Source organism: Cervus elaphus, chromosome 18 (assembly GCF_910594005.1).
Source record: "Cervus elaphus chromosome 18, mCerEla1.1, whole genome shotgun sequence".
NCBI lineage: Eukaryota > Metazoa > Chordata > Mammalia > Artiodactyla > Cervidae > Cervus > Cervus elaphus.
The window spans coordinates 73,542,641-73,566,616 of NC_057832.1; the positions used below are offsets into that span (position 1 = coordinate 73,542,641).

Consider the following 23,976-nt stretch of genomic DNA (forward strand, 5'->3'; position numbering starts at 1 on the left):
ATGTCTTTTTTATTTCTTGATTTGTTTATTCCAGTTCTCTCTCTTTTCTTCTTGGTAAGCTTTGCCAGAAGTTTGTCAATTTTGCTTATCCTTTCAAAGAACCAGGTCTTGGTTTTTTTAATCTCTATTTTATTTCCTCTCTGATCCTATTATTTCCTTCTTTCTGCTGACTTTAGGTTTTGTTTGCTCTTCTTTTCCTAAATCTTTTATGTGGTGGCTGAGGTGGTTTATTTGAGATTTTCCTTGTTTTTTTGAGAAAGGCCTGTATCACCATGAACTTCCCTCTAAGAACTACGTATGCTGCATCCCATAGATTTTGCGTGGTTGTGTTTTCATTGTCATTTGTCTCAAGGTATATTTTAGTTACCACTTTGATTTCATTGTTGACTCGTTGATCTTTTTTAGTACCATTTTGTTTAGTCTCCATGTAATTTTTTCTCATTTCTTTTTCTGTGGTTAATTTTTAGTTTCATTGTGGTCAGAAAAGATGTTTGAAATAATTTCTGTACTCTTAAATTTTTTGAGGCTTGTTTCAGGCCCTTGTATGTGGTCAGTCCTAGAGAATGTTCTGTGTGCACTTGAAAAGAATGTGTATTCTATTTTTTTAATGTAAAATATCAATTAGGTCTAATTGTTCTATTGTATCATTTAGGACCTCTGTTTCCTTATTGATTATCTGTCTGGAAGATCTGTCCATCGATGTGAGCCTCCTATTACCACTGTATTCCTGTCAATTTCTCATTTAATGTTTTAGCATGGCTTTATGTATTTGGGTGCTCCTATGTTTATGTATTTGGGTGCATATATGTTGATGAGTACAAAATTCTTGTATTTATCTTTTATCATTTTATAATATCCCTTATCTTTCTTTATAGTCTTTGTTTTAAGGTCTATTTTGTCTCACTAATATTGCAATCCCTACTTTGTTGTCATTTTCTTTTTCACAGATTATCTTTTCCCACCCCTTCAGTTTCAGTCTATGTGTATCCTTTGCCGTAAAGTGGATCTCTTGTAGGTAACATATTGTAGACTCTTGTTTTTCTTTTATTTCCAGTCTACCACTCTAAATGTCTTTTGATCGGAACATTTAGTCCACTGACATTAAAGGTAATTATTGATAGATATGTATTTATTTCCATTTTAAACCTTATTTTCCCATTGATTTTATATTTTTTCTTTGTCCCTTTCTGTTTTTGTTTATCCTTTTGTATCCTTTTGTCATTTGATTTTCTCTTGTATTATACTTATGTTCTCTTCTTTCTGGTTTTTGTGAATCAATTGTGTGTTTTTGATATGTGATTAACCTGTTTTTTAAACGTGTTATACCACTTCCTATATCTACTTGCCTTAGATTGGTAGTCATATAGGCTCAAACACATTCTTGGGAGGGGGAGGAAATCTACATTTTCTGACTTTCTGCCCCCATATTTTATGATTTTGAGGTCCTCTTTTACATCTTCATGTTCATCCTTTTGCTGTTCATTGTGGTTATCATCACTTTCACAGAAAATGTATTAATCTGGTTTACGTGATTTATTTTCCATTTGTGATTTTTTTCTTTTCTATTATAGATTCTTCTTTTCTATTCAGAGAATATCTTTCAATGTTTCCTTTAGGATAGGTTTAGTATTGCTGTACTCTTCTAGTTTTTGCTTTTGTTTGAGAAGCTCTTTATCTTTCCTTATATTCTAAATGATAACCTTGCTGGGTAGAGTATCCTAGGTTGCAGATTTTTCCCCTTTAGAACTTGGAGTGTATTTTGCCACTCCTTTCTGGCTTGCAATGCTTCTGTAGAAAAATCATCTGTTAGCCTTATTGGGGGTTCTCTTGTAATTAACTTTGTCTTTCTTTTGCTGCCTTTAGAATCCTCTCTTTAACTTTGTCCCTTTTTAGATGTCATGGTGTAAGCCTGTTTATCTTGTTGGGGACCCTTTGTGCTTTCTGTACGTGGTTATGTTTCCTTCTTTAGGACTGGGGAGTTTTCAGCCATAATTTTTCAAATACATTTTGGACCCCCTTTTCTCTTTCCCTTCTGGAATCCCTATCATGCATAGATTGACATGCTTTATATTATCCCATAGTCTCTTATATAGATTTTTGTTTTTGTTTTTTTTCATTTGGCTTTCTGTCTGATGTCCTGACTGGATGATTTCCATTATTCTATCTTCCAGGTCACTTACTTATTTTTCTGCATTAGTCATTGTGCTTTTCATTGCCTTTATGCAGCTCTCATCTCTGCAAATGAGTTTTCCTTTTTCTTTTTTGATCACACTATGTGGCTTGTGGGATCTCAGTTCCCCAACCAGGAACTGAACCAGGCCCCATCAAACCCTAACCACTGGACCACCAGGGGATTCCCTGCAGTTGGTTTATGTAATTTTTCTTGCTTCCTCTTTATAGTTACTAGTTCCTTGTTACAGTACTCTGTATTTTTGTTGACAGCCTTTCTTAATTCCTTCATATTTTCATTATCTCCTTTTTGAACCAGTGTCTATTAGACTGAAGAGGTCTGCTTTATTGTTTGTCCTTTCAGGGGAATGCTCTTGGTTTTCTACCTGGATTCCTTTGCTTCTTCATTTTGCTTATATTTCTCTTACTCTGTGAGTTTAGGAAAAACAATTATCTACTGTGGTCTGGGAGGGCTATTTCTATGTGGAGACATCCTTGTGTAACTTGTGTGGGTTTAATATATTCGGTGCAAAGTTTGTATTTTAGTATGGGTGCCTGTCCTCTATTTTCTTGGTGTGTGTGTGTTGTTATCCCCTTGATAGAGGGTGTGCAGATGTGGTGTCTGGTGCTTGGTTTTGGGGTTCTTGGCAGCAGTGGTGGCTCAGGTGTGCCCCCAGAGAATGTGATGGGAGCAGTGGCTATTCTTGACAACTCCTGGAATCTGTGAAGGTGGGTGGTAGTAACTTGCAACCATGCCTGGTGTCCGGGCAGGCGGCAACAGTGGTTCCTGACCACTCCTGTAGTGGTCATAGCTCATGACTGCTGCTAGAGCCTGGGCCGGCGCCACCCTGTCACCTCTGAGCTCATGCACAGGAATAAAGGCTGAAATTCAGGTCCCTCCCCTCCCACTGCACACTTTCCAGACAGTGGCAACTGACTTTTAAGGTGGCCCAGGCTTCCCCTGTGTACACCCCTAGCCATAGGCTCAGTGGATTCCAGCCCCAGCCCAGGCTGTTTCCACAGAGCCTACCCCAATCCTCTCCCTGATTCTGATCTCCAAAGCCCAAGTTCCAGCACCTAGCTCCCACCCACCCTGATAGACACATGTCTCAGACTGGGGAATGCAGCCAGCTCCCACCCACCCCAGCAGACGCATGTCTCAAACTGGGGAACATGGGGCAGAGGCCTGACCACCTGTGCAGTTCTCCCTCTGCTCCGGCTGCTGCACTCTCCTCCAAGGCTCCAAAGCTCCCTTTCTGTCCCTGTAGATCACCCCACCAGGGAGGGGTCTTCCCACGGTGCAGGAAACTTTGCTCTCTCACAGCTTCCTTCCAGCAGCACAGGGCTTGTCCTGATTACTTTCTGGATAGAGTATTCTTAGTTGTAGGTTTTTCCCTATCATCATTTTAAATATGTTGTGCCATTCTCTTCTGACCTGCAGTTCAGTTCAGTCGTGTCCAACTCTTTGTGACCCCATGAATCGCAGCACGCCAGGCCTCCCTCTCCATCACCAACTCGCAGAGTTTACTCAAACTCATGTCCATTGAGTCAGTGATGCCATCCAGCCATCTCATCCTCTGTCGTCCCCTTCTCTTCCTACCCCCAACCCCTCCCAGCATCAGGGTCTTTTCCAATGAGTCAGCTCTTCGCATGAGGTGGCCAAAGTATTGGAGTTTCAGCTTCAACATCAGTCCTTTCAATGAACATCCTGGACTGATCTCCTTCAGGATGGATTGGTTGGATCTCCTTGCAGTCCAAGGGACTCTCAAGAGTCTTCTCCAACACCACAGTTCAAAAGCATCAATTTTTTGGTGCTCAGCTTTCTTTATGGTCCAACTCTCACATCCATACATGACCACTGGAAAAACCATAGCCTTGACTAAATGGACCTTTGTTGGCAAAGTAATATGTCTGCTTTTTAATATGCTATCTAGGTTGGTAATAACTTTCCTTCCAAGGAGTAAGCGTCCTTTAATTTCATGGCTGCAGTCACCATCTGCAGTGATTTTGGAGCCCCCAAAAATAAAGTCAGCCACTGTTTCCACTGTTTCCCATCTATTTGACATGAAGTGATGGGACCAGATGCCGTGATCTTAGTTTTCTGAATGTTGAGCTTTAAGCCAACTTTTTCACTCTCCTCTTACACTTTCATCAAGAGGCCCTTTAGTTCTTCTTCACTTTCTGCCCAAAGGGTGGTGTCATCTGCATATCTGAGGTTATTGACATTTCTCCCGGCAATCTTGATTCCAGCTTGTGCTTCTTCCAGCGCTGCGTTCCTCATGATGTACTCTGCATATAAGTTAAATAAGCAGAGTGACAATATACAGCCTTGACGTACTCCTTTTCCTATTTGGAACCAGTCTGTTGGAGCAGAGTTTCTGCTAAAAAGTCAGCTGATAGCCTTATGTGTGTTCCCATATACATAATGTGTTGCTTTTCCATTGCTGCTCTTAATATTCTCTCTTTATCATCAGGGTTTGCCATTTTAATTATAAGGTGTGTTGTGTTTCCTTTGGGTTGATTCTGTTTGGGATTCTTTGCACTTCCTGGACCTGGATGTCTGTTTCCTTTCCCAAGTGAAGAAAGTTTTCGGTCAGTATGCCTTCAATTCTGTTTTCAGCCTTATTTTCTTTCTTCTCCTTCTGGGACCCCTATAATGCAAATATTAGTGTGCTTGATGTTTTCCCAGAGGTCTTCATTCTTTTCATACTTTTTTCTTTTTTATATTAAGCATCAGTGATTTCTGCTACTATCTTCTGGCTCGTTGATCCAGTCCTCTGTATCATTTAGTCTATTGTTGGTTCTTCTAGTGTATATTTCATTTTAGTTATTGCATTCTTCATGCCATTTTGGTTATTTTTTATATTTTCTGTTTGTTAAAAACTCCTAAATTCTTGTTCTGTGCATCGATTGTTCCAAGTTCTATGATCATCTTTATGATCACTACATTGAACTCTTTCTCAGGTAGATTGTCTATGTCTACTTAGTTCTTTTTCTGGGGTTTTATCTTGTTTCTTAATTTGGAACATGTTCTAATGTTGCCTCATTTTGTCTAAGTTGCTTTTTTTCTTTTTATGTGTCTGATGGGTTGTTTACATTTCCCAACCTTGAAGGAGGTGCTTTTCATAGGCATCCTATGTTGTCCCGGGATACTTCCCTTTCACCACCAGAGTTATATGCTCTAGGGGTTCCCCCATGAGGGATGCATGGGTCTTTCTGTTGTGGTGCGCTGACTATGTGAGTAGTCTAGTGAGCTTGGTTAACCCCTGGTTTCTTTGGTTGCCAGTTCGTGCCTTGTGCAGAGGCTGCTAGCCACTCATTGGTGGGACTGGTTCATGAGGCCGCTGGCTGCAGAACTCCCAGGGATCTATACTTGTGCTGGGGTCCTGATGGGTGGAGACAGGATCCAGGAGACCTCACGGGCCATTGCTCATCCACTGGTGAGCAGAGCTGCGCCCTGGAGTCTGGTTTCAGGGTCAAAGGGTCCCAGAGCAGGTGTCAGATCATTGGTGGGTGGGGCCACTTCCTGACATGATTGACTGCAGGGTCTGGGGTGTCTTGAATCTTGTGTTGGCCTGCTAGTGGGCAGGTCCTGGGCCCAACTGGCCCAGGGCAGGATCTCGACAGCTAGTGAGTGTGCCAGGTCTGGAGATGGCGGGACTGTAGTTTTCTTGTGACTCATGTCTGCCTACTGGTGGGTGGAGCTGGATGAGAGGCTAGAGCAGGCTCACCGGTGGGCAGGGCTGGTGCCTTGGGGATTCTAGGGCTGGTTCCAGACTGCTCTGGGTGGAGCTGGGTCCCAGGGTCTCTGGCTGGAGGGCCCTGATGGTCTTGGTTCTACTGCCTGTGTACTGATGCATGGAGCTGGATTCTGGACCCTGTGCTGGGCAGAGCTGTGTCCAGAGACAGCTGTGGATCTAGGGGTGTTAGAGCAGCCTCTCTACTGCTAGCTGGGGCTGTGTCCATGCCCAGTTAGTTGCTTGGCCTGAGCTGTCCCGGCACTGTCCCTACAGACCGCTCAGTGCCTGTAGCCCCATGTGGGGCTGGGGCCTGGGGCTGATAAGCTCAAGGGAGGATTCCGGAATGACACTTGCCAGCACCAGTGTTCATGGGGTAAAAGAGCCCCCCAGAATGGCTGTTGCCAGTGTCTGTGTTCCCAGGGCGAACTACAATTGCCTTCTGCCACTCTGGGAGACTCTCCAGGAATAGCAGGTAGGTTACTGCTTCTGCCCTGGGTTCTAGAGCATGTGAGATTTTGTATGTGCCCTTTAAAAGTAAGGTCTCTATTTCTCCCAGTCCTGTGGGACTCTCAGAAATAAGCCCCACTGGCCTTCAAAGCCAGATGTTCTGAGGGCTCATCTTCCTGTGTAGGACTCTCAGGTTGCGGAGCCTGACATGGAGCTCGGATCTCTCACCCCTTTGGGAGAACCATGCAGTCCTAATTATTCTCCTGTTTGTGGATCGCCCACTGGGGGATGTGGGACTTGACTGTATAGCAACTCTGCACCTCCTGCCTGCCTCTCTGTGCTTCCATCTTTATACCTCTAGTTGTAGAAGAAATTTTCTGGTAGGTTTTAGTCGTTTTCAACAATGGTTGTTCTGCAAATAGTTGTGATTTTGGTGTGCCTGTAAGAGGAGGTAAGCTCAGGGTCTTTCCACTCTGCCATCTTGAAGTGTTTCCCTTGTTTAAATGTTAATTCTACATATATTTTAAACCCCACAAGGTAAGTATTGTTTTGTTCAGTCAATACACATTTATATTTAACCACGTATTAAAATTTTCTGTTCTCATTTTGTTTGGGTTTAAAATCACTTTTCTTCTACCTAAAAAAGCTGTTCAGTACTTATTTTAGTGCAGGTACACTGGCCACAAGATCTTTCAGTTTTTATTTATCTGGAAATATATTTTGACTTTAAAGAAAATAAACTTCAGTGAAGTATTATTTCATATAGTAGTACTCATAGATTTTAAGTGTACAGGTAGACTTTTGACAAATCATATTTGTATATATAATCCCTGGGTCGGGACTATCCCCTGGAGAAGGGACTGGCAACCCACTCCAATATTCTTGCCTGGAGAAATCCATGGACACAGGGGCCTGACAGGCTACAGCCCATGGGGTCACAAAGAGTTGGACATGACTGAGCAACTAACACTAATGATATTAATGGTGTATGTGTATATATGTGTGTATATATCAGAGAAGGCAATGGCACCCCACTCCAGTACTCTTGCCTGGAAAATCCCATGGATGGAGGAGCCTGGTAGGCTGCAGTCCATGGAGTTGCTAAGAGTCGGACACGACTGAGTGACTTCACTTTCACTTTTCACTTTCATGTATTGGAGAAGGAAATGGAACCCACTCCAGTGTTCTTGCCTGGAGAATCCCAGGGACAGCAGAGCCTGGTGGGCTGCCGTCTGTGGGGTCTCACAGAGTCAGACACAACTGAAGCGACTTAGCAGCATGCAGCAGCATATGTATATATGTGTGCATGCATAATATACATACACACATGTTGCATATGCATACACATGTGATGTGTGTGCATGTTCAGTCATGTCTGACTCTTTGCACAGACTGTAGCCTGCCAGGCTCTTCTGTCCATGGAATTTTCCAACCTACCCACTGGAGTGGGTTGCCATTTTCTACTCCAACACATATGTGATATATGCATATAAATACATATCTATGCATAGTGATACATGCATTCATATATATGTGCTGTTGTTCAGTTGCTAAGTCATGTCTGACTTTTTGCAACCCCAGGGACTGCAGCACCACAGGCTCTCCTGTCCTTCATTATCACCCGGAGTTTACTCAAACTCAAGTCCATTGAGTCGGTGTTGCCATCCAACCATCTCATCCTCTGTTGTCCCCTTCTCCTGCCTTCAATCTTTCCCAGTATCAGGGTCTTTTCCAATGAGTCATTTCTTCCCATCAGGTGGTCAAAGTATTGGAGTTTCAGCTTCAGTATCAGCCCTTCCAATGAACATTCAGGACTGATTTCCTTTAGGATTGACTGGTTTGATCTTGCAGTCCAAAAGACTCTCAAGAGTCTTCTCTTACACCACAGTTCAAAAGCATCAATTCTTCAGTGCTCAGCCTTCTTTATGATCCAACTCTCACATCCATATATGACTACTGGAAACACCATAGCTTTGACTATATGAACCTTTGTTGGCAAAGTGACATCTTGGCTTTTTAATACTCTGGCTAGGTTTGTCATAGCTTTTCTTCCAAGGAGCAAGCGTCTTTTAATTTCGTGGCTGCAGTGACCGTCCACAGTGATTTTGGAGCCCAAGAAAATGAAATCTGTCACTGTTTCCATTTTTTCCCCCAGTCTACTTGCCATGAAGTGATGGGGCCAGATGCCATAATCTTAGTTTTTTGAATGTTGAGTTTGAGGGAACTTTTTCACTCTTCTCTTTTACCTTCATCAAGAGGCTCTTGTGTTCCTCTTCACTTTCTGCCATTAGCGTAGTGTCATCTGCATATCTGAAGTTATTGATATTTCTCCTAGCAATCTTGATTGCAGCTTGAGCCTCATCCAGCCCAGCGTTTCGCATGATGTACTCTGCATGCATGCATGCTCAGTCACTTCAGTCGTGTCCGACTCTCTGTGACCCCATAGACCACGGCCCGCCAGGCTCCTCCATCGATGGGATTCTCCAGGCAAGAATACTGGAGTGGGTTGCCATTTCCTTCTTGGTGTACTCTGCACATGCGTTAAATAAGCAGAGTGACAATATACACCCTTGACGTACGCCTTTCCCAATTTTGAACCAATCAGTTGTTTCATGCCCAGTTCTAACTGTTGCTTCTTGACCTGCATACATATTTCTCAGGAGGCAGATAAGGTGGTCTGGTATTCCCATCTATCGAAGAATGTTCCACAGTTTGTTGTGACCCACACAGTCAAAGGCATTAATGTAGTCAATGAAGCAGAAGTAGATTTTTGGGGGGCATGCCTTGATTTTTCTATGATCCAGTGGATGTTGCAGTTTGATCTCTAGTTCCCCTGCCTTTATAAATCCAGCTTGTACATCTGGAAGTTTTCAGTTTATGTACTGCGGAAGCCTAGTTTGAAGGATTTTGAGCCTAATCTTACTAGCATGTGAAATGAATGCAATTGTGCTGTAGTTTCTGCACAATTCTTTGGCATTGCTTTTCTTTGGGATTGGAATGAAAACTGATCTTTTCCAATTCTGTGGCCACTGCTGAGTTTTCCAAATTTGCTGACATATTGAGTGCAGCACTTTCACAGCATCATCTCTCAGGATTTGAAATAGCTCAACTGGAATTCCATCACCTCCACTAGCTTAGTTTGTAGTAATGCTTCCTAAGGCCCACTTGACTTCACATTTCAGGATGTCTGGCTGTAGGTGATTGACCACACCATCATGGTTATCTGGTTCATTAAGACTTTTTTTTTTTTTTTCAGTTCTTCTGTATATTCTGGCAAATAGAATGTATTCACTTCATGGCAAATAGATGGGGAAACAGTGGAAATAGTATTCAATTTATTTTGGGGGGCTACAAAATCACCGCAGATGGTGACTGCAGCAATGAAATTAAAAGACGCTTACTCCTTGGAAGGCAAGTTAGGACCAACCTAGACAGCATTTTCAGAAGCAGAGACATTACTTTGTCAACAAAGGTCCATCTAGTCAAGGCTATGGTTTTTCCAGTAGTCATATACAGATGTGAGACTCAGACTGTAAAGAAAGCTGAGCACTGAAGAATTGATGCTTTTGAAGTGTGGTGTTGGAGAAGACTCTTGAGAGTCTCTTGGACTGCAAGGAGATCCAACCAGTCCATCCTAAAGGAGATCAGTCCTGAGTGTTCATTGGGAAGACTGATGTTGAAGCTGAAACTCCAGTACTTTGGCCACCTGATGCAAAGAACCAACTCATTTGAAAAGACCCTGATGCTGGGAAAGATTGACGGCAGGAGGAGAAGGGGATGACAGAGGATGAGATGGTTGGATGGCATCACCGACTCAATAGACATGAGTTTGGGTAAACTCCAGGAGTTGGTGTTGGACAGGGAGGCCTGGTGTGCTGCAGTCCATGGAGTCACAAAGAGTCGGACATGACTGAGCAACTGAACTGTGTATTCTTGACACTTCTTCTTAACATCTTCTGCTTCTGTTATGTTGTTGCTGTTTCTGTCCTTTATGGAGCCCATCTTTGCATGAAATGTTCCCTTGGTATCTCTTTTTTTTTCTTTTTTTTTTTAGATTTACACGTATTCCCCATCCCGATCCCCTCTCCCACCTCCCTCTCCACCCGATTCCTCTGGGTCTCCCCAGTGCACCAGGCCCGAGCACTTGTCCCATGCATCCCACCTGGGCTGGTGATCTGTTTCACCATAGATAGTATACATGCTGTTCTTTTGAAATATCCCACCCTCACATTCTCCCACAGAGTTCAAAAGTCTGTTCTGCATTTCTGTGTCTCTTTTTCTGTTTTGCATATAGGGTTATCATTACCATCTTTCTAAATTCCATATATGCTGTAATGTTCTTTATCTTTCTGGCTTACTTCACTCTGTATAAGGGGCTCCAGTTTCATCCATCTCATTAGGACTGATTCAAATGAATTCTTTTTAACAGCTGAGTAATATTCCATGGTGTATATGTACCACAGCTTTCTTATCCATTCATCTGCTGATGGGCATCTAGGTTGCTTCCATGTCCTGGCTATTATAAACAGTGCTGCGATGAACATTGGGGTGCACGTGTCTCTTTCAGATCTGGTTTCCTCAGTGTGTATGCCCAGAAGTGGGATTGCTGGGTCATATGGCAGTTCTGTTTTCTCTTAAGGGATTGTCTTAAAGAGATTTCTAGTCTTTCCCATTCTATTGTTTTCATCTATTTCTTTGCATTGTTCACTTAAGAAGGCTTTCCTGTCTCTCCTTGCTGTTTTCTGGAACTCTGCATTCATTTGGGTATATCTTTCCTTTTCTCCTTTGCCTTTTGCTTCTCTTCTTTTTTTTTTTTTTATGCAAAAATATGGAACGCTTCACGAATTTGCATATCATCCTTGCGCAGGGGCCATGCTAATCTTCTCTGTATCGTTCCAATTTTAGTATATGTGCTGCCGAAGCGAGCACTGCTTCTCTTCTTTTCTCAGCTATTTGTACGGGCTCCTCAGACAACCACTTTTGCCTTCTTGCATTTCTTTTTCTTCGGTGTGGTTTTGGTCACCACCTCCTGTACAGTGTTACAAACCTCCATCCATAGTTTTTCAGGCACTCTGTCTACCAGATCTAGTCCCTTGAATGTGTTCGCCGCCTCCACTTTATAATCATAAGGGATTTGATTTAGATCATACTGAATGGTCTGGTGGTTTGCCCAAATTTCTTCAATTTGAGCCTGAATTTTGCAATAAGGAGCTGATGATCTGAGCCACAGTCAGTTCCTGGACTTGTTTGTGCTGACTGTATAGAGCTTCTTCATCTTCAGCTACAAAGAATGTAATCAGTCTGATTTCGGTGTTGACCATCTGGTGTTGTCCATGTGTAGAGTCATCTCTTGTGTTGTCAGAAGAGGGTGTTTGCTATGAGCAGTGCGTTCTCTTGGCAAAACTCTGTTAGCCTTTGCCCTGTTCATTCTGTACTCCAAGGCCAAACTTGCCTGTTACTCCAGGTATCTCTTGACTTCCTACCTTTGCATTCCAGTCTCCTATGATGAAAGGACATCTTCTTTGGTGTTAATTCTAAAAGGTCTTGTAGGTCTTCATAGAACCATTCAACTTTAGCTTCTTGGCATCAGTGGTTGGGGCAAAGACTTGAATTACTGTGATACCGAATGGTTTGCCTTGGAAATGAACAGAGATCATTCTGTCATTTTTGAGATTGCATCCAAGTACTGCATTTTAGACTCTTCTGTTGACTATGAGGGCTATTCCATTCCTTCTAAGGGATTCTTGCCCACAGTAGTAGATATAGTGGTCATCGGAGTTAAATTTGCCCATTCTCATCCATTTTACTTCTCTAGCAGGGCCTTTGTCTCAGCCCCCAGGTGGCACATTGACTGACACCCCATGGCCAATGATGGTTTTCACCCTCAACGAGGACCAGCAGTGGGACAACCAGGGCACCAGGCATGCCCTCCAGCTATATGGAGCAGCTGAAGGGCATGTCCCTGCTAGTCAGCGCCCGACAAAACATGGTCCACTGGAGAACGGAATAGCAAACCACTTCATTATTCTTGCCTTGAGAACCCCATGAACAGTATGAAAAGGCAAAATGATTGACATCTGTCGGTGAGATATACATGTATTTGTGGCAGTGCAAGGTAAAGAACACTTCTATCACCCCAGGAATTTCTCTTATTCCTCTTTGCATTCAATTTCTCCCTTACTCCTATTCCCCCTACCCAGGAAACCACTGGTCTGATTTCTAGTTCAGATTTCTAGAATCATATGAATGGAATCATACACTCCATACTCTTTTGAGTTTTGTTTCTCTCAGCATAACATCTTTGATACTCATTCATGTCATATTAGTATTTCATTCATATTTGCTACATTTATATGTGCTACAATACATACTATATGTAGCACCCCAATCTACTCATCCACTCACCTGTAGTTGGCCTTTGTGGGAACAGCAAGTTATGCTATCAGAACAGGCAGTGGAAGCCCCTTATTTAAAAAAAAACCCACAAAACTGTCAGAACCTCTGAACCTTTTCATAAGGCCAAGATCTAGAATGAGAAGTTGTTAAACTGATACTTATCACAGGCTCTTGATATGTATTTCAAATGTGTTTCCAGAAGGTTTCCATCGATTTACATTCCTGGTATGAGAGTTCTTGCCTCACCATACTATCGAAACCATTTTTGTGTCTTATTTTCTGATCTTTTCAAGCTTGAAAATTGAGTCTAATTGTTGAAAGGAATTCAGTCTAAACCACTAGGTCCTGTAGTTACTTTGTCTGAGTTTATAGGGTTAGAGTGACCTTACTTCTTTAACCCCCATCTCACTGACTTTCTGAGAAACTCTAATCTGAAAAGCCAGTTCACAATCTTTTCTGGCATCAGTACTTCTGGTAACCAAATGTCCATGAACTGCATTTCTCTGGAGTGTTCCATGATTTAGATTTGGTCTACCCTTGGCTTCTGTTTAACAGGGCAGGATCAGCTTTCTTTGTTTCCTCTTTCACCATCCACACCTTGTTCAGTTCCTGCTGAGTTGAGAGATCTTTGCAAATCTGATTAAATTTCAAACTAGTCTCCTTGCCAGCTGGCTGATGTGTAATTTGTTCCTTTGCTTAGGTGGCCATAAATCAGGTTTTCCTTACATTTCTGCCTCAGGCAGTAAGAGGTAGTGATGGCTATGGGTGATACTCTGGGGAAGGGCTGGGAAGGCATGTCAGTAGTTTTATAGGAATCACAGGCTTGAAAGAGTTAGAAGCCAGGAATGAAATGAGACCCACAGTGAAGATGTATGAGGATTGGGAGCGGAGGAATGAAGGCCCTTGTGTAACACCCATTCCAAGCCCTGATAAGAATGGAGTTCAGTTCAGTTGCTCAATTGTGTCCGACTCTTTGTGACCCCATGGACTGCAGCACACCAGGCCTCCCTGTCCATCGCCAGCTCCTGGAGTTTACTCAAACTCATGTCCATTGAGTCGGTTGATGCCATCCAGCTATCTCATCCTCTGCCGCCCCCTTCTCCTCCTGCCTTCAATCTTTCCCAGCATCAGGGTGTGAAAACACCCCGATTCACCAAGTGACAAGGCAGTTAGTTCCCTTTCCAGCTCTCTGATTTACCATGAGCTCAAAGAGAAAGTATCATTCTTGTGCTACTGTCTTTAACAGCTCTCAAATGCTTCTAAGAGAAAACAGGCCTCAGACCAAGAGCCTTTCTGGGCAATTCAATAGCTGGAATAAGCTGGAATTCAATAGCACGGTTTTATTCTTTAGTGAATTTATTTTTGTGTTACTTTTTTATTTATTGCAAGTGAGTGTTTTGGTTATAATGGTAATATAAAATTCCCTTTAAAATTAGTCTGTTAGAGTAGTAAAATAAAGTCGATTTAAAGGAAAAAGTTAAGCACATAACTTTGGTTTTGAGACTCAATTATGGCCAAAAAATGTGAGTGTTGTGCCTGAATGACTAAGATTTGGAAAACAGAGTCCCAAAGGAAGAAGGTAACGAAGAGTACTCTGAGATCCTACAGTTCTGTATTAAAAATTACTTTCTCCAGTTTTATTCATTTATTCATTTGTTCACCATGCAGCACAAGAGTGTTTTCAAGAAACCTTTCTTTCTCTCTCTTTTTTTTGACTTTGCAGATTCCAGAAAGAAATTGGAAATTGAAGATTGAAGGATAGAATGTTGTTTTATAGTATTCTCACTCACTTCAAAGAACATATGCCAGAAACTTAAAAAGGTATTACTAACCACTAGTTTAAATATACATTTAACATCATCAACTGGTATCCTTAAGGGAACTAATTTTCTAAAACTTTGGATTCTTAAGTGAGTCATAGAATTGACAACAGTAGAAAAAGCTGAATTAGTCTAATCAATCAGCATACTTTTAGTGGAATACTAGCTAATCACTCATTTTTATTCCTTCAAATTCCTTTTGATAAGAATCTCTTGCCTTTCTTGTTTAGAATGTTAGAATGTATTAAAAATTATTATCAGTCAGGTTATAAAAGGGAAGGATATTGTGTGGGATCCCGTTGAGAATCTCTGGAAGGCTTGCATTTCACAACTTGAAGGTAAAAGATGATAAAATGCAAAAATGCAGGAAAAAAAAATGTGTCAAAGAGCAGGAGACTAGTTGTGGGGAAAAATTGTGAGAACCATGGGACCTGAATGTTAACATAGGTGGGCTTATGAAACAAACATGTTTGGAACTCCTATGAATTTGTTTTTTTAAGATCAACAAAAAATATTTAAAGCTATCTCTCTGGGATATGTGGGGTTTAGATGAAAGACTAGTTCAAGGCCTTTCCACTTTCAAGAGTGTAGTCCATTTTATATCCACAGGATGATTGGAAAATTAAGTGGCTGCGAGATCTTATTCTGGGGGTGGAAAAGCAATCAGTACAATTCTGGGGTTGCACAGATAAACCCAAAGTATTTTCTTAATACCCAAATAAAAGAGCTTGGGCCCTACCAAGACAGGAAGTTCAGCACCTATATGAGGTTTTTGAGGATTTCCAGGGAGATGGTGTCTTCTGGTCATCCACTGCTTGGAATTCCACATTACCTCTCCTTCTCGCCCTCCTTCTGTCCCACTTCACTCCAGCATGGCCATTGCCACTCCTTCATTCCCTCAGGTGCTTACATGTAACCGGTTTGGCTGGAGTTGTAAGGAGAGCTGGGGCGGGGCTGTGGAGAGGACTACAGCACAGCCCAGATCGGGCAGTGAGGACGGACAGGCTGCTGTTCCCAGGTTCCTGGGCTCTGACTGCCACAGGAGATTCATGACTACCGTGAATGCCTCATCCCAGCTCGCTCTCTCCTCAGGGCATTTTGCTCTCTCCCATCAATTCCCACAACTCTTCGGCTCCAAATTCTGGGCCCTGTCCCCTCACAGGGCGTGTAGAAACTTCTAATCCCTGTCAGCTAATTTGGAAAACATACATTTGCATCCTTATTCCAATCTAGGATTGAGACATACATTTTCCCCCCTAAACTTTAAACTTTTTATTTTGTATTGGGGTATAGCTGATTAACAATGTTGTGGTAGTTTCAGTGGAACAGTGAAGGGATTCAGCCATACATATACATACGTATCCATTCTCCCCCAAACCCTGCTCCCATCCAGGTTGGCATATAACATTGAATAGAGTTCCATGGAGGCATACTTTTTAAAAAGTAATAATAATTAAGAAGTTTTGCTAAACAAAAGCATTGTCTATCTCTGGGCATCTACCCCAGTGATGTAACCCACAAGCGGGCACAACTAAATTATGATTTTTTTACTGTAATACATCTCAGATCAATATCTTAAGCATGACTCTGTCCTGCTTTTGTTGTTCAGTTGTTCAGTCATGTCCATCTCTTTGCGACACCATGGCCTACAGCACACAGGGCTTCCCTGTCTTTCACTATCTCCCAGAGTTTGCTCAAACTCATATCCATTGAGTCAATGATGCCATCCAGCCATCTCATCTCTGTCATCCCCTTCTCCTCTGGCCCTCAATAATTCCCAGCATTAGGGTCTTTCACAATGAATCGGCTCTTTGCATCAGGTGGGCCAAAGTATTGGAGCTTCAGCATCAGTCTTTCCAGTGAATATTCAGGGCTGATTTCCTTTAGGATTGACTGGCTTGATCTCCTTGCAGTCCAAAGGACTTAAGAGTCTTCTCCAATACCACAGTTCAAAAGCATCAATTCTTCGGTGCTCAGCTTTCTTTATGGTCCAACTCTCACATCCATACATGACTACTGGAAAAACCGTAGCTTTGACTAGACCGACCTTTGTTGACAAAGTAAGGTCTCTGTTTTTTAATACTCTCTTCCTGCTCTAAATAGAGAAATTCCAGGACCAAAGAAAGGTGAGGAATGGTGTGGTGGGGAAATCTTTCCCATGGCTTTGGCTTTGTTGGTGATTTCATTTGTCTCTTCAGGGGCTACACTGAGAGGCTGGCCCTGGATCCTGATTGCCCTTCTGCCAGAGAGACACATGCAGCCGAAGATGAATTTGGGGAAAGCAGCCGCTTGCTTCTTGAACCATGGAAAAGCAGGGCTGCAGTGAGATGGAAATAGTCTCATCAGAGTCTCACTCCTTCATCAAGTTGTTGAAAGTCAACCGGGAGCATCTGGTCACTCACATCCGAAACACTCAGTGTCTGCTGGACAACTTGCTGCAGAATGACTACTTCTCCACTGAGGATGCAGAGATCGTGTGTGCCTGCCCCACGCAGCCCGACAAGGTGCTGGTGACGGGAATGCCAGCTCTGGTGGCCAGACAGGGCTTCTTCCCATTGACGTGGGTGAAAAGCTTTGAGTTCAGTACATTGGGTGGTTATTTACAGAACAGAAATTACATATTTCATTTCTGTGATCATGACACAGCAAACTCCTCTGATCCACTCCATTCTCCTTGCTGTGTGTACTGGTTCTCAGACACCAATTCACTTTAAATTAGTGAATTCTTTGGAAAGAAAGTGAGCATGAAACGCTAGCCATGCTACCCCCTTCCGTGCCTGTTAAACCCTGGAGAGCTGCTCACTGCTGGGTATGGCTCTGAGAATGGCCTTCAGTTCTGATTGAGGAATAGCTGCATTGTAACCCAGATCCACAGTAAAGAATTTCTTACACTTCACTGTGGGGAGTCTTCACAGCCCTTGGTTTCACTTTAACTTTGTGTCCTGTTCATTAAAATAGAATGGAGGGACCAAAACCTCCTTCTTGGGGAGAGGAGTGACAGAATTCATTTGTAATGAATGAAGCCCCTGCTGGGGCTTCCCTGGTGGCTCAGTTGGTAAAGAATCTTCCTGCAATGCAGGCGATCCTGGTTTCATCCCTGGGTCAAGAAGATCCCCTGGAGAAGGAAATGGCAACCCACTCCAGTATTCTTGCCTGGGAAATCCCATGGACAGAGGACAGAGGAGCCTGGTGGGCTGTAGTCCAATGGGGTCGCAAGAGTTGAACACGGCTTAGTGACTAAACCATCGGCAGCACCTGCTGGGCTCAGAAAAGACCAGAAAGGTTTCTGAGAAAAGCACAAAAGAACACTGTTGTGATTTTTTTCCCTTGAATTTTTAATACGACAGAAAACTTTCTTAAGGTACACCTTACATAGGAGTCTGCTGTCCGTTTGCTCTGTGGCTCACCACCCACCTCATTGTGCCTAATGGATGATTTTCTGCCCTCAGCTCTCATTCCCCGAGAGCAGTAATAGGTTAAGAGGGAAAAGAAGAGGTGGGAAAAGAAATTCCAGGGGTGGGCCTGACCCCAGTTGTGAGTCTGACCTTTTTATTTTTAGGCTCGTGGAAGCCTCTGTTTTCCTAGAGCCGTGCAGTTGGTTTCTTGCTCAGGAGGTCTGTTTCACAGATCCTGGGCCTTCAGGCTATAGCATCTCACACTGGCTGGGTGGACAGTCAAGCTCGAGGCTGAAGAGCTCAGAGCCCTGCATGTGGGCCCCTCTGGGGGGTGGACAACCCTAGCACTGGCCCTCACCCTCCTGCTTGCACCCCACTAGGTCCGCAGAATTCTGGACCTGGTACAGAGCAAGGGCGAGGAGGTGTCCGAGTTCTTCCTCTACGTGCTCCAGCAACTCGCAGATGCGTATGTGGATCTCAGGCCTTGGCTGTCAGAGATCGGCTTCTCCCCTTCCCCGCTCATTCAGAGCAAAGCTGTTGTCAACACAGACCCAGGTACGAGGGAGCCGCCCAGGAGGCAAGGCCCCCAGGGCTTCGAAATGCTCTCTGTGCAGGCCCAGCAGGGGATAAAGGTGGGGTCCATTTTGGCCAGCCCTGCCTTCCACCCCAGGCAGCAGGCTCTGCTGCTGTGTTCCTTTTAGAAAAAGAGAGCTGGATCCCTGTCACCCTTGTGCAGCCCAGGGGACTGTGATTGAACTGCCTGCATGTAGCTGGTCTGGTTTATGTAAGGGCCTATGGAGGTATTGGGATGACTTCTCTTTGAACCCCCTGCTGGCTTCCTATTCTGACATATCTAGACATTTTAGTGCTTGTACAAATTCAAGGTTGTATTTTTTTCCTTCTTAAAAATCTTTCCAAATTTGATTCTAGGGGAAGAATTCTTCTATCACTCCTGACTGCCAGTCCTTATTTCCAAAGCATCATACCCATCCCACCCCCCCAACTTGCCCTTTAGTTAAATGATTAGTTCAGTAGGTATTTATGATGTGTTCACCATGCGCTAAGGCTGGTTGTGCTGGATGCCAGGGGTACAATGGGGAACAGACCCAGATATGGTTCCTGCCTTCAGGAAGCTCAGAGGTTAATGCAGGAAACTGGTAGTAACACAAATGTATAGTTGCAGATAGTGATAAGGAGCACAGCAGTCCGAGATGCTGAGAGAGCACATAATTGGGGCCACAGTCTGCTCTGAGGACCAGGGAATCTTCTTTCCATGCCTGTGGTCGCTCCACTATAAGACAGCTATTGGCAACATACCAGCAGGGAGCTTCCAAACTCTGAGCTTCAAAGAGTCCAGTTTGACCTTGAAAACAGAAACAAAGGATCATGTTCCAGACTGTCAGGTGTGTATTTGGGAGAAACTAGACCCAGAGACAGAGTGTTAGGGCCAAGCTATTGCTTCTGAGGTCCCAACACTTAACTCACTGGCCACTGCTAGCTTCTCACTCTCACTGTTCCTGCTTACCTCACTTCGTTATTTTTGTTGTTGTTCAGTTGCTAAGTCGTGTCCGACTCTGTGACCCCATGGACTGCAGCACGCCAGGCTCCTCTGTCCTCCATTCTCTCCCATAGTTTGCTCACATTCATGTTCATTGTGTCACTGATGGCATCCAATCATCTCATCCTCTGTCGTCTCTTTCTCCTCCTGCCTTCAATCTTCCCCAGCATCAGGATCTTTTCCACTGAGTCAGATCTTCACATCAGGTGGCCAAAGGATTGAAGCTTCAGCATCAGTCCTTTCAATGAATATTCAGGGTTGATTTCCTTTAGATTTACTGGTTTGATTTCCTTGCTCTCCAAGGGACTCTCAAGAGTCTTCTCCAATACCACAGTTCAAAAGTGTCAGTTCTTTGGCGCTCAGCCTTCTATATGGTCCAACTCTCACATCCAGTTGAATCTGTACATGACTACTGAAAAAACCATAGCTTTGACTATACAAATCTTTGTCAGCAAAGTGATGTCTGCTTTTTAATATGCTGTCTAGGTTTGTTATCTTCCCCTATGAAAAAAGGAAAATATTCCTTTGGTGAAGAGTTCTCTAAAAGGACTTCTCCATTGGGCCCTTTACCTAGCTACTGTAACAGATTTTAAAGTATAATTCACTCTATAAGAAGCCAAATGCAAAAGGCTGCATATTGTATGAATCCATTTATAGGAAATATCCAGAAAAGGCAAATTCATGGAGACAGAAAGCAGACCAACAGTTTCCCAGGGCCAGGGTGAGACACAGATAGTCAGCAAATGCACTTATGATGGATATTGTACCCCTGGATTATAGTGATGTTTGCATAAATCTGAAAATTTACTAAAAATCGCTGTAAACCTGTTGTAAAATGGGTGAATTTCTAGTCTGTATATTTTTCCTTACTAAAACTTAGAAAAATAGAATTTACTTCACAAATGTTAAGCAGAGAACCAAGTTGATAGGAGAGGGTTGTAGATGAATCTGGAAATATGCATGTGTCCACTTTTTATGTTATCATTAAAACCCAAAAAGGATTTTAAAGGAATTTCTGGAATACCCTTTTTCTGCCTGGAGTCATGTCATTTCGTAGCTTCGTTCTGCAGAGTGTGGCACCCATGTCTGCATGTTAAGCCATGTACCTACCCGCCTATGGGCAATCCCAGGGCTCCCCCTAAGGCATGTGCCTAAGCATCAGTGATTCCCTAGGCCTTAGCTTTGGAACCAGGACTTCTGTGCTCTGTGGAGTCCTATTATTACTCAGTTACAGTGAGGCACAGCCCCCTTGTAGTCCATATTAATATCAAACGTATCATCACAAAAAGTTTGGCATTAGGTTTTATGAGACTGTTTAAGAGCAGTGTCATAAGCACAAGAAGTTTCAGGACAGTTTCTTCGTCGCAGTACAAGTTTCAGTGCAGACAGGCCTAAGCTGTTGGAGTGGAACACTTGGGGTGGGCTGGAGTGGCAGACCCCTGTAGCCTAGACCTCTATTTTGAAAGGGCTTCAGCTTTTAGCTGGTGTTCAATGACAACTTGTGCAGAGGAGTAGGGAACCTGAATCAGACATTGATCCCAGTTGGATTCTGTCCCTGCTGGCTGGCTAAATTTGAGGTCAGGCAGAGGGATGGAGGCCAGAGGACCAGGGGATTCTGTAATGCTAGCTCTCTTGCACCTGGACTCAGTGTCCAGGCTGTGGGTTTGTCTGTCTGTGCCTTTGCTTCTTCATCAGAGACCTCCCTATTGGATACCCTTTCCACCTGTGTCTCTTTCTCAACCCTCTTCCACCTCTCACCCACCCACTCTCCCTGCAGTGAGCAGATATACTCAGAAGCTGCGGCAGCAACTGGGCCGGGACTCCAAGTTCATTCTGTGCTATGCGCAGAAGGAGGAGCTGTTGTTGGAGCAGATGTACACGGACACGGTGGTGGAGCTGGTCAACTTCAACAACGAGAGCCTGGGCAGCCTGGACAGCCTGGCCTGCCTCCTGGACGCATCCACAGGCGTCCTCAACGAGGAGGGTGAGACCATCTTCGTGTTTGGCGATGCAGGCATGGGCAAGTCCATGCTGCTGCAGCGGCTGCAGAGCCTCTGGGCAGCGGGCCAGCTGGACCCAGGGATCAAGTTCTTCTTCCACTTCCGCTGCCGCACCCTCAGCTGCTTCAAGGAGAGCGCGGCACTGTGTCTGCAGGACCTGCTTTTCAAGCATTACTGTTACCCAGAGCAGGACCCCGGGGAGGTTTTCGCCTTCCTGCTGCGCTTCCCCCACGCGGCCCTCTTCACCTTCGACGGCCTGGACGAGCTGCACTCAGACTTCGACCTGAGCAGCGAGCCCGACACCTCCTCCCCTTGGGAGCCCGCCCACCCGCTGGCCCTGCTGGCCAGTCTGCTCAGTGGGAAGCTGCTCAAAGGGGCGCGCAAGCTGCTCACGGCGCGCACGGGCGTCGAGGTCCCGCGACATCTCCTCTGGAAGAAGGTGCTCCTGCGCGGCTTCTCCCCCAGCCACCTGCGCGCCTACACGGGGAGGATGTTCCCTGAGCGCGCCACGCGCCAGCGCCTGCTGGATCAACTGGAGGCCAATCCCAACCTCTGCAGCCTGTGCGCGGTGCCCCTCTTCTGCTGGATCATCTTCCGGTGCTTCCAGCACTTCCACGACGCCTTTGAGAGCTCCCCGCAGCTGCCTGATCTCACGGTGACGCTGACGGACGTCTTCCTGTTGGTCACCGAGGTCCACCTGAACAGGACGCAGCCCACCAGCCTGGTGCAGCAGAACACGCGGAGCCAGACGGAGACCTTCCGCGCCGGCCGGGACACCCTGTGCTCACTCGGCCGGGTGGCTCACAGGGGCATGGAGAAGAGCCTCTTTGTCTTCAACCAGGACGAGGTGCAGGCGTCCGAGGTGCGGGAGGGGGACCTGCAACTGGGCTTCCTTCGGGCCGTGCCGGAGCTGGACCTTGGAGGGGAACAGGAGTCCTATGAGTTCTTCCACCTGACCCTCCAGGCCTTCTTCGCTGCCCTCTTTCTAGTGGTGGACGACAAGGTGGGCACTCGGGAGCTGCTAAGGTTCTTCCAGGAGTGGACTCCTCCCGGGGAGGCTGTGGCCACATCGACCTGCTATCCTCCTTTTCTCCCCATCCAGTGCCTGGGGGGCCACGGCCTGCATGGGGAAGATCCCTTCAAGAACAAGGATCACTTTCATTTCACCAACCTCTTCCTGTGCGGGCTGTTGTCCAAAGGCAAACAGAAACTCCTGCGGCACCTGGTGCCCGCCGCTGCCCTGCGGCGAAAACGCAAGGCCCTGTGGACTCACCTGTTCGCCAGCCTGCGCTCCCACCTGAAGAACCTGCCCCGGGTTCAGTCTGGGGGCTTCAACCAGGTGCAGGCCCTGCCTACCTTCATCTGGATGTTGCGCTGCATCTACGAGACGCAGAGTGAGAAGGTGGGGCAGCTGGCGGCCAGGGGCATCTGCGCCAACTACCTCAAACTGACCTTCTGCAATGCCTGCCCGGCTGACTGCAGTGCCCTCTCCTTCGTCCTGCACCACTTCCGCAAGCGGCTGGCGCTCGACCTGGACAACAACAACCTCAACGACTTCGGCGTGCGGGAACTGCAGCCATGCTTCAGTCGCCTCACTGTCATCAGGTGATGCCACCAGGTTCAGGGAGCGGTTGGCAGGGCCGGGGCTCAGGTGACAGACCCCAGGACTAGGATCCTGGGGCTGGATTTCCTGGATTATCCTGGGACTCATGACCATGGATCTGGGAGCATCCGGACCTTCTCTGTCTCAGGGTGAAAGTGAAAGTCGTTCAGTCCTGTCCAACTCTTTGGGATGCCATGGACTATATAGTCCATGGTATTCTCCAGGCCAGAATACTGAAGTGGGTAGCCTTTCCCTTCTCCAGGGGATCTTCCCAACCCAGGGATTGAACCCAAGTCTCCCGCATTGCGGGCGGATTCTTTACCAACTAAGCCACAAGGGAAGCCCACTGTCTCAGAGTGGCAGAGGGTAATGAGCAAAGCTTCCAAGTTAGATGGATATGAATTGGCCCTAACTGGGTGTCCTTGAGCAAGTTGCTTAACTTCTTTGAAGTTTCAGTGTCCTCATTCAGAAAAAGGAGTTTGTTATATCCTAGCAATTACAGTAATAACAATCAGCATTTATTGAGAATGAGTAAAGGGCATTTCAAATATTACCTGGCTTAATCCTCTCAACATCTCTGTAAGAGTTGTTGTTGAGTCACTCAGTTGTGTCCAACTCTGTGACCCCATGGACTCCAGCACACTAGATCTCTATTTTGGCAAATGAGGAAGCAGAGGCACAGAGAAGTTGTTCAAGGTCACACATGGGGGCCATCATGGAGCCAGCATCATAAAGAACCTACCTTTTGAGATTTATGTGAGGCTCCGAGATAACCCGTGAAAAGTTTCTGACACATGAAAAATTTTATAAAGGCAAAAAAAGACTGTGCTTATTAGCGTTAATTTCTA

General features: G+C 45.0%; 1 protein-coding gene and 1 non-coding gene across 10 annotated transcripts in view; one reads left to right on the forward strand and one right to left on the reverse strand.

Annotated features, from left to right (window-relative positions):
* The window catches only part of NOD1 (nucleotide binding oligomerization domain containing 1), an 87,730-nt gene that overhangs the window by 31,394 nt on the left and 32,360 nt on the right, over positions 1-23,976 (forward strand). For 7 of the 9 annotated variants that reach the window (XM_043872256.1, XM_043872251.1, XM_043872249.1 and 4 more), the window contains 4 exons: positions 14,476-14,573; positions 16,771-17,076; positions 18,348-18,522; positions 21,303-23,130. In XM_043872256.1, the coding sequence (XP_043728191.1) occupies positions 16,876-17,076; positions 18,348-18,522; positions 21,303-23,130 (2,204 nt within the window). In that variant the 5' untranslated portion in view covers positions 14,476-14,573; positions 16,771-16,875. Of the gene's footprint in view, positions 1-14,475; positions 14,574-16,770; positions 17,077-18,347; positions 18,523-19,011; positions 19,371-21,302; positions 23,131-23,976 lie in introns of those variants that run through there. The other 2 variants (XM_043872255.1, XM_043872254.1) reach the window with 2 other exon arrangements.
* Positions 11,179-11,285, reverse strand: LOC122674924. Its single transcript, XR_006335088.1, has one exon. It is a non-coding gene; the product is annotated as a U6 spliceosomal RNA (small nuclear RNA).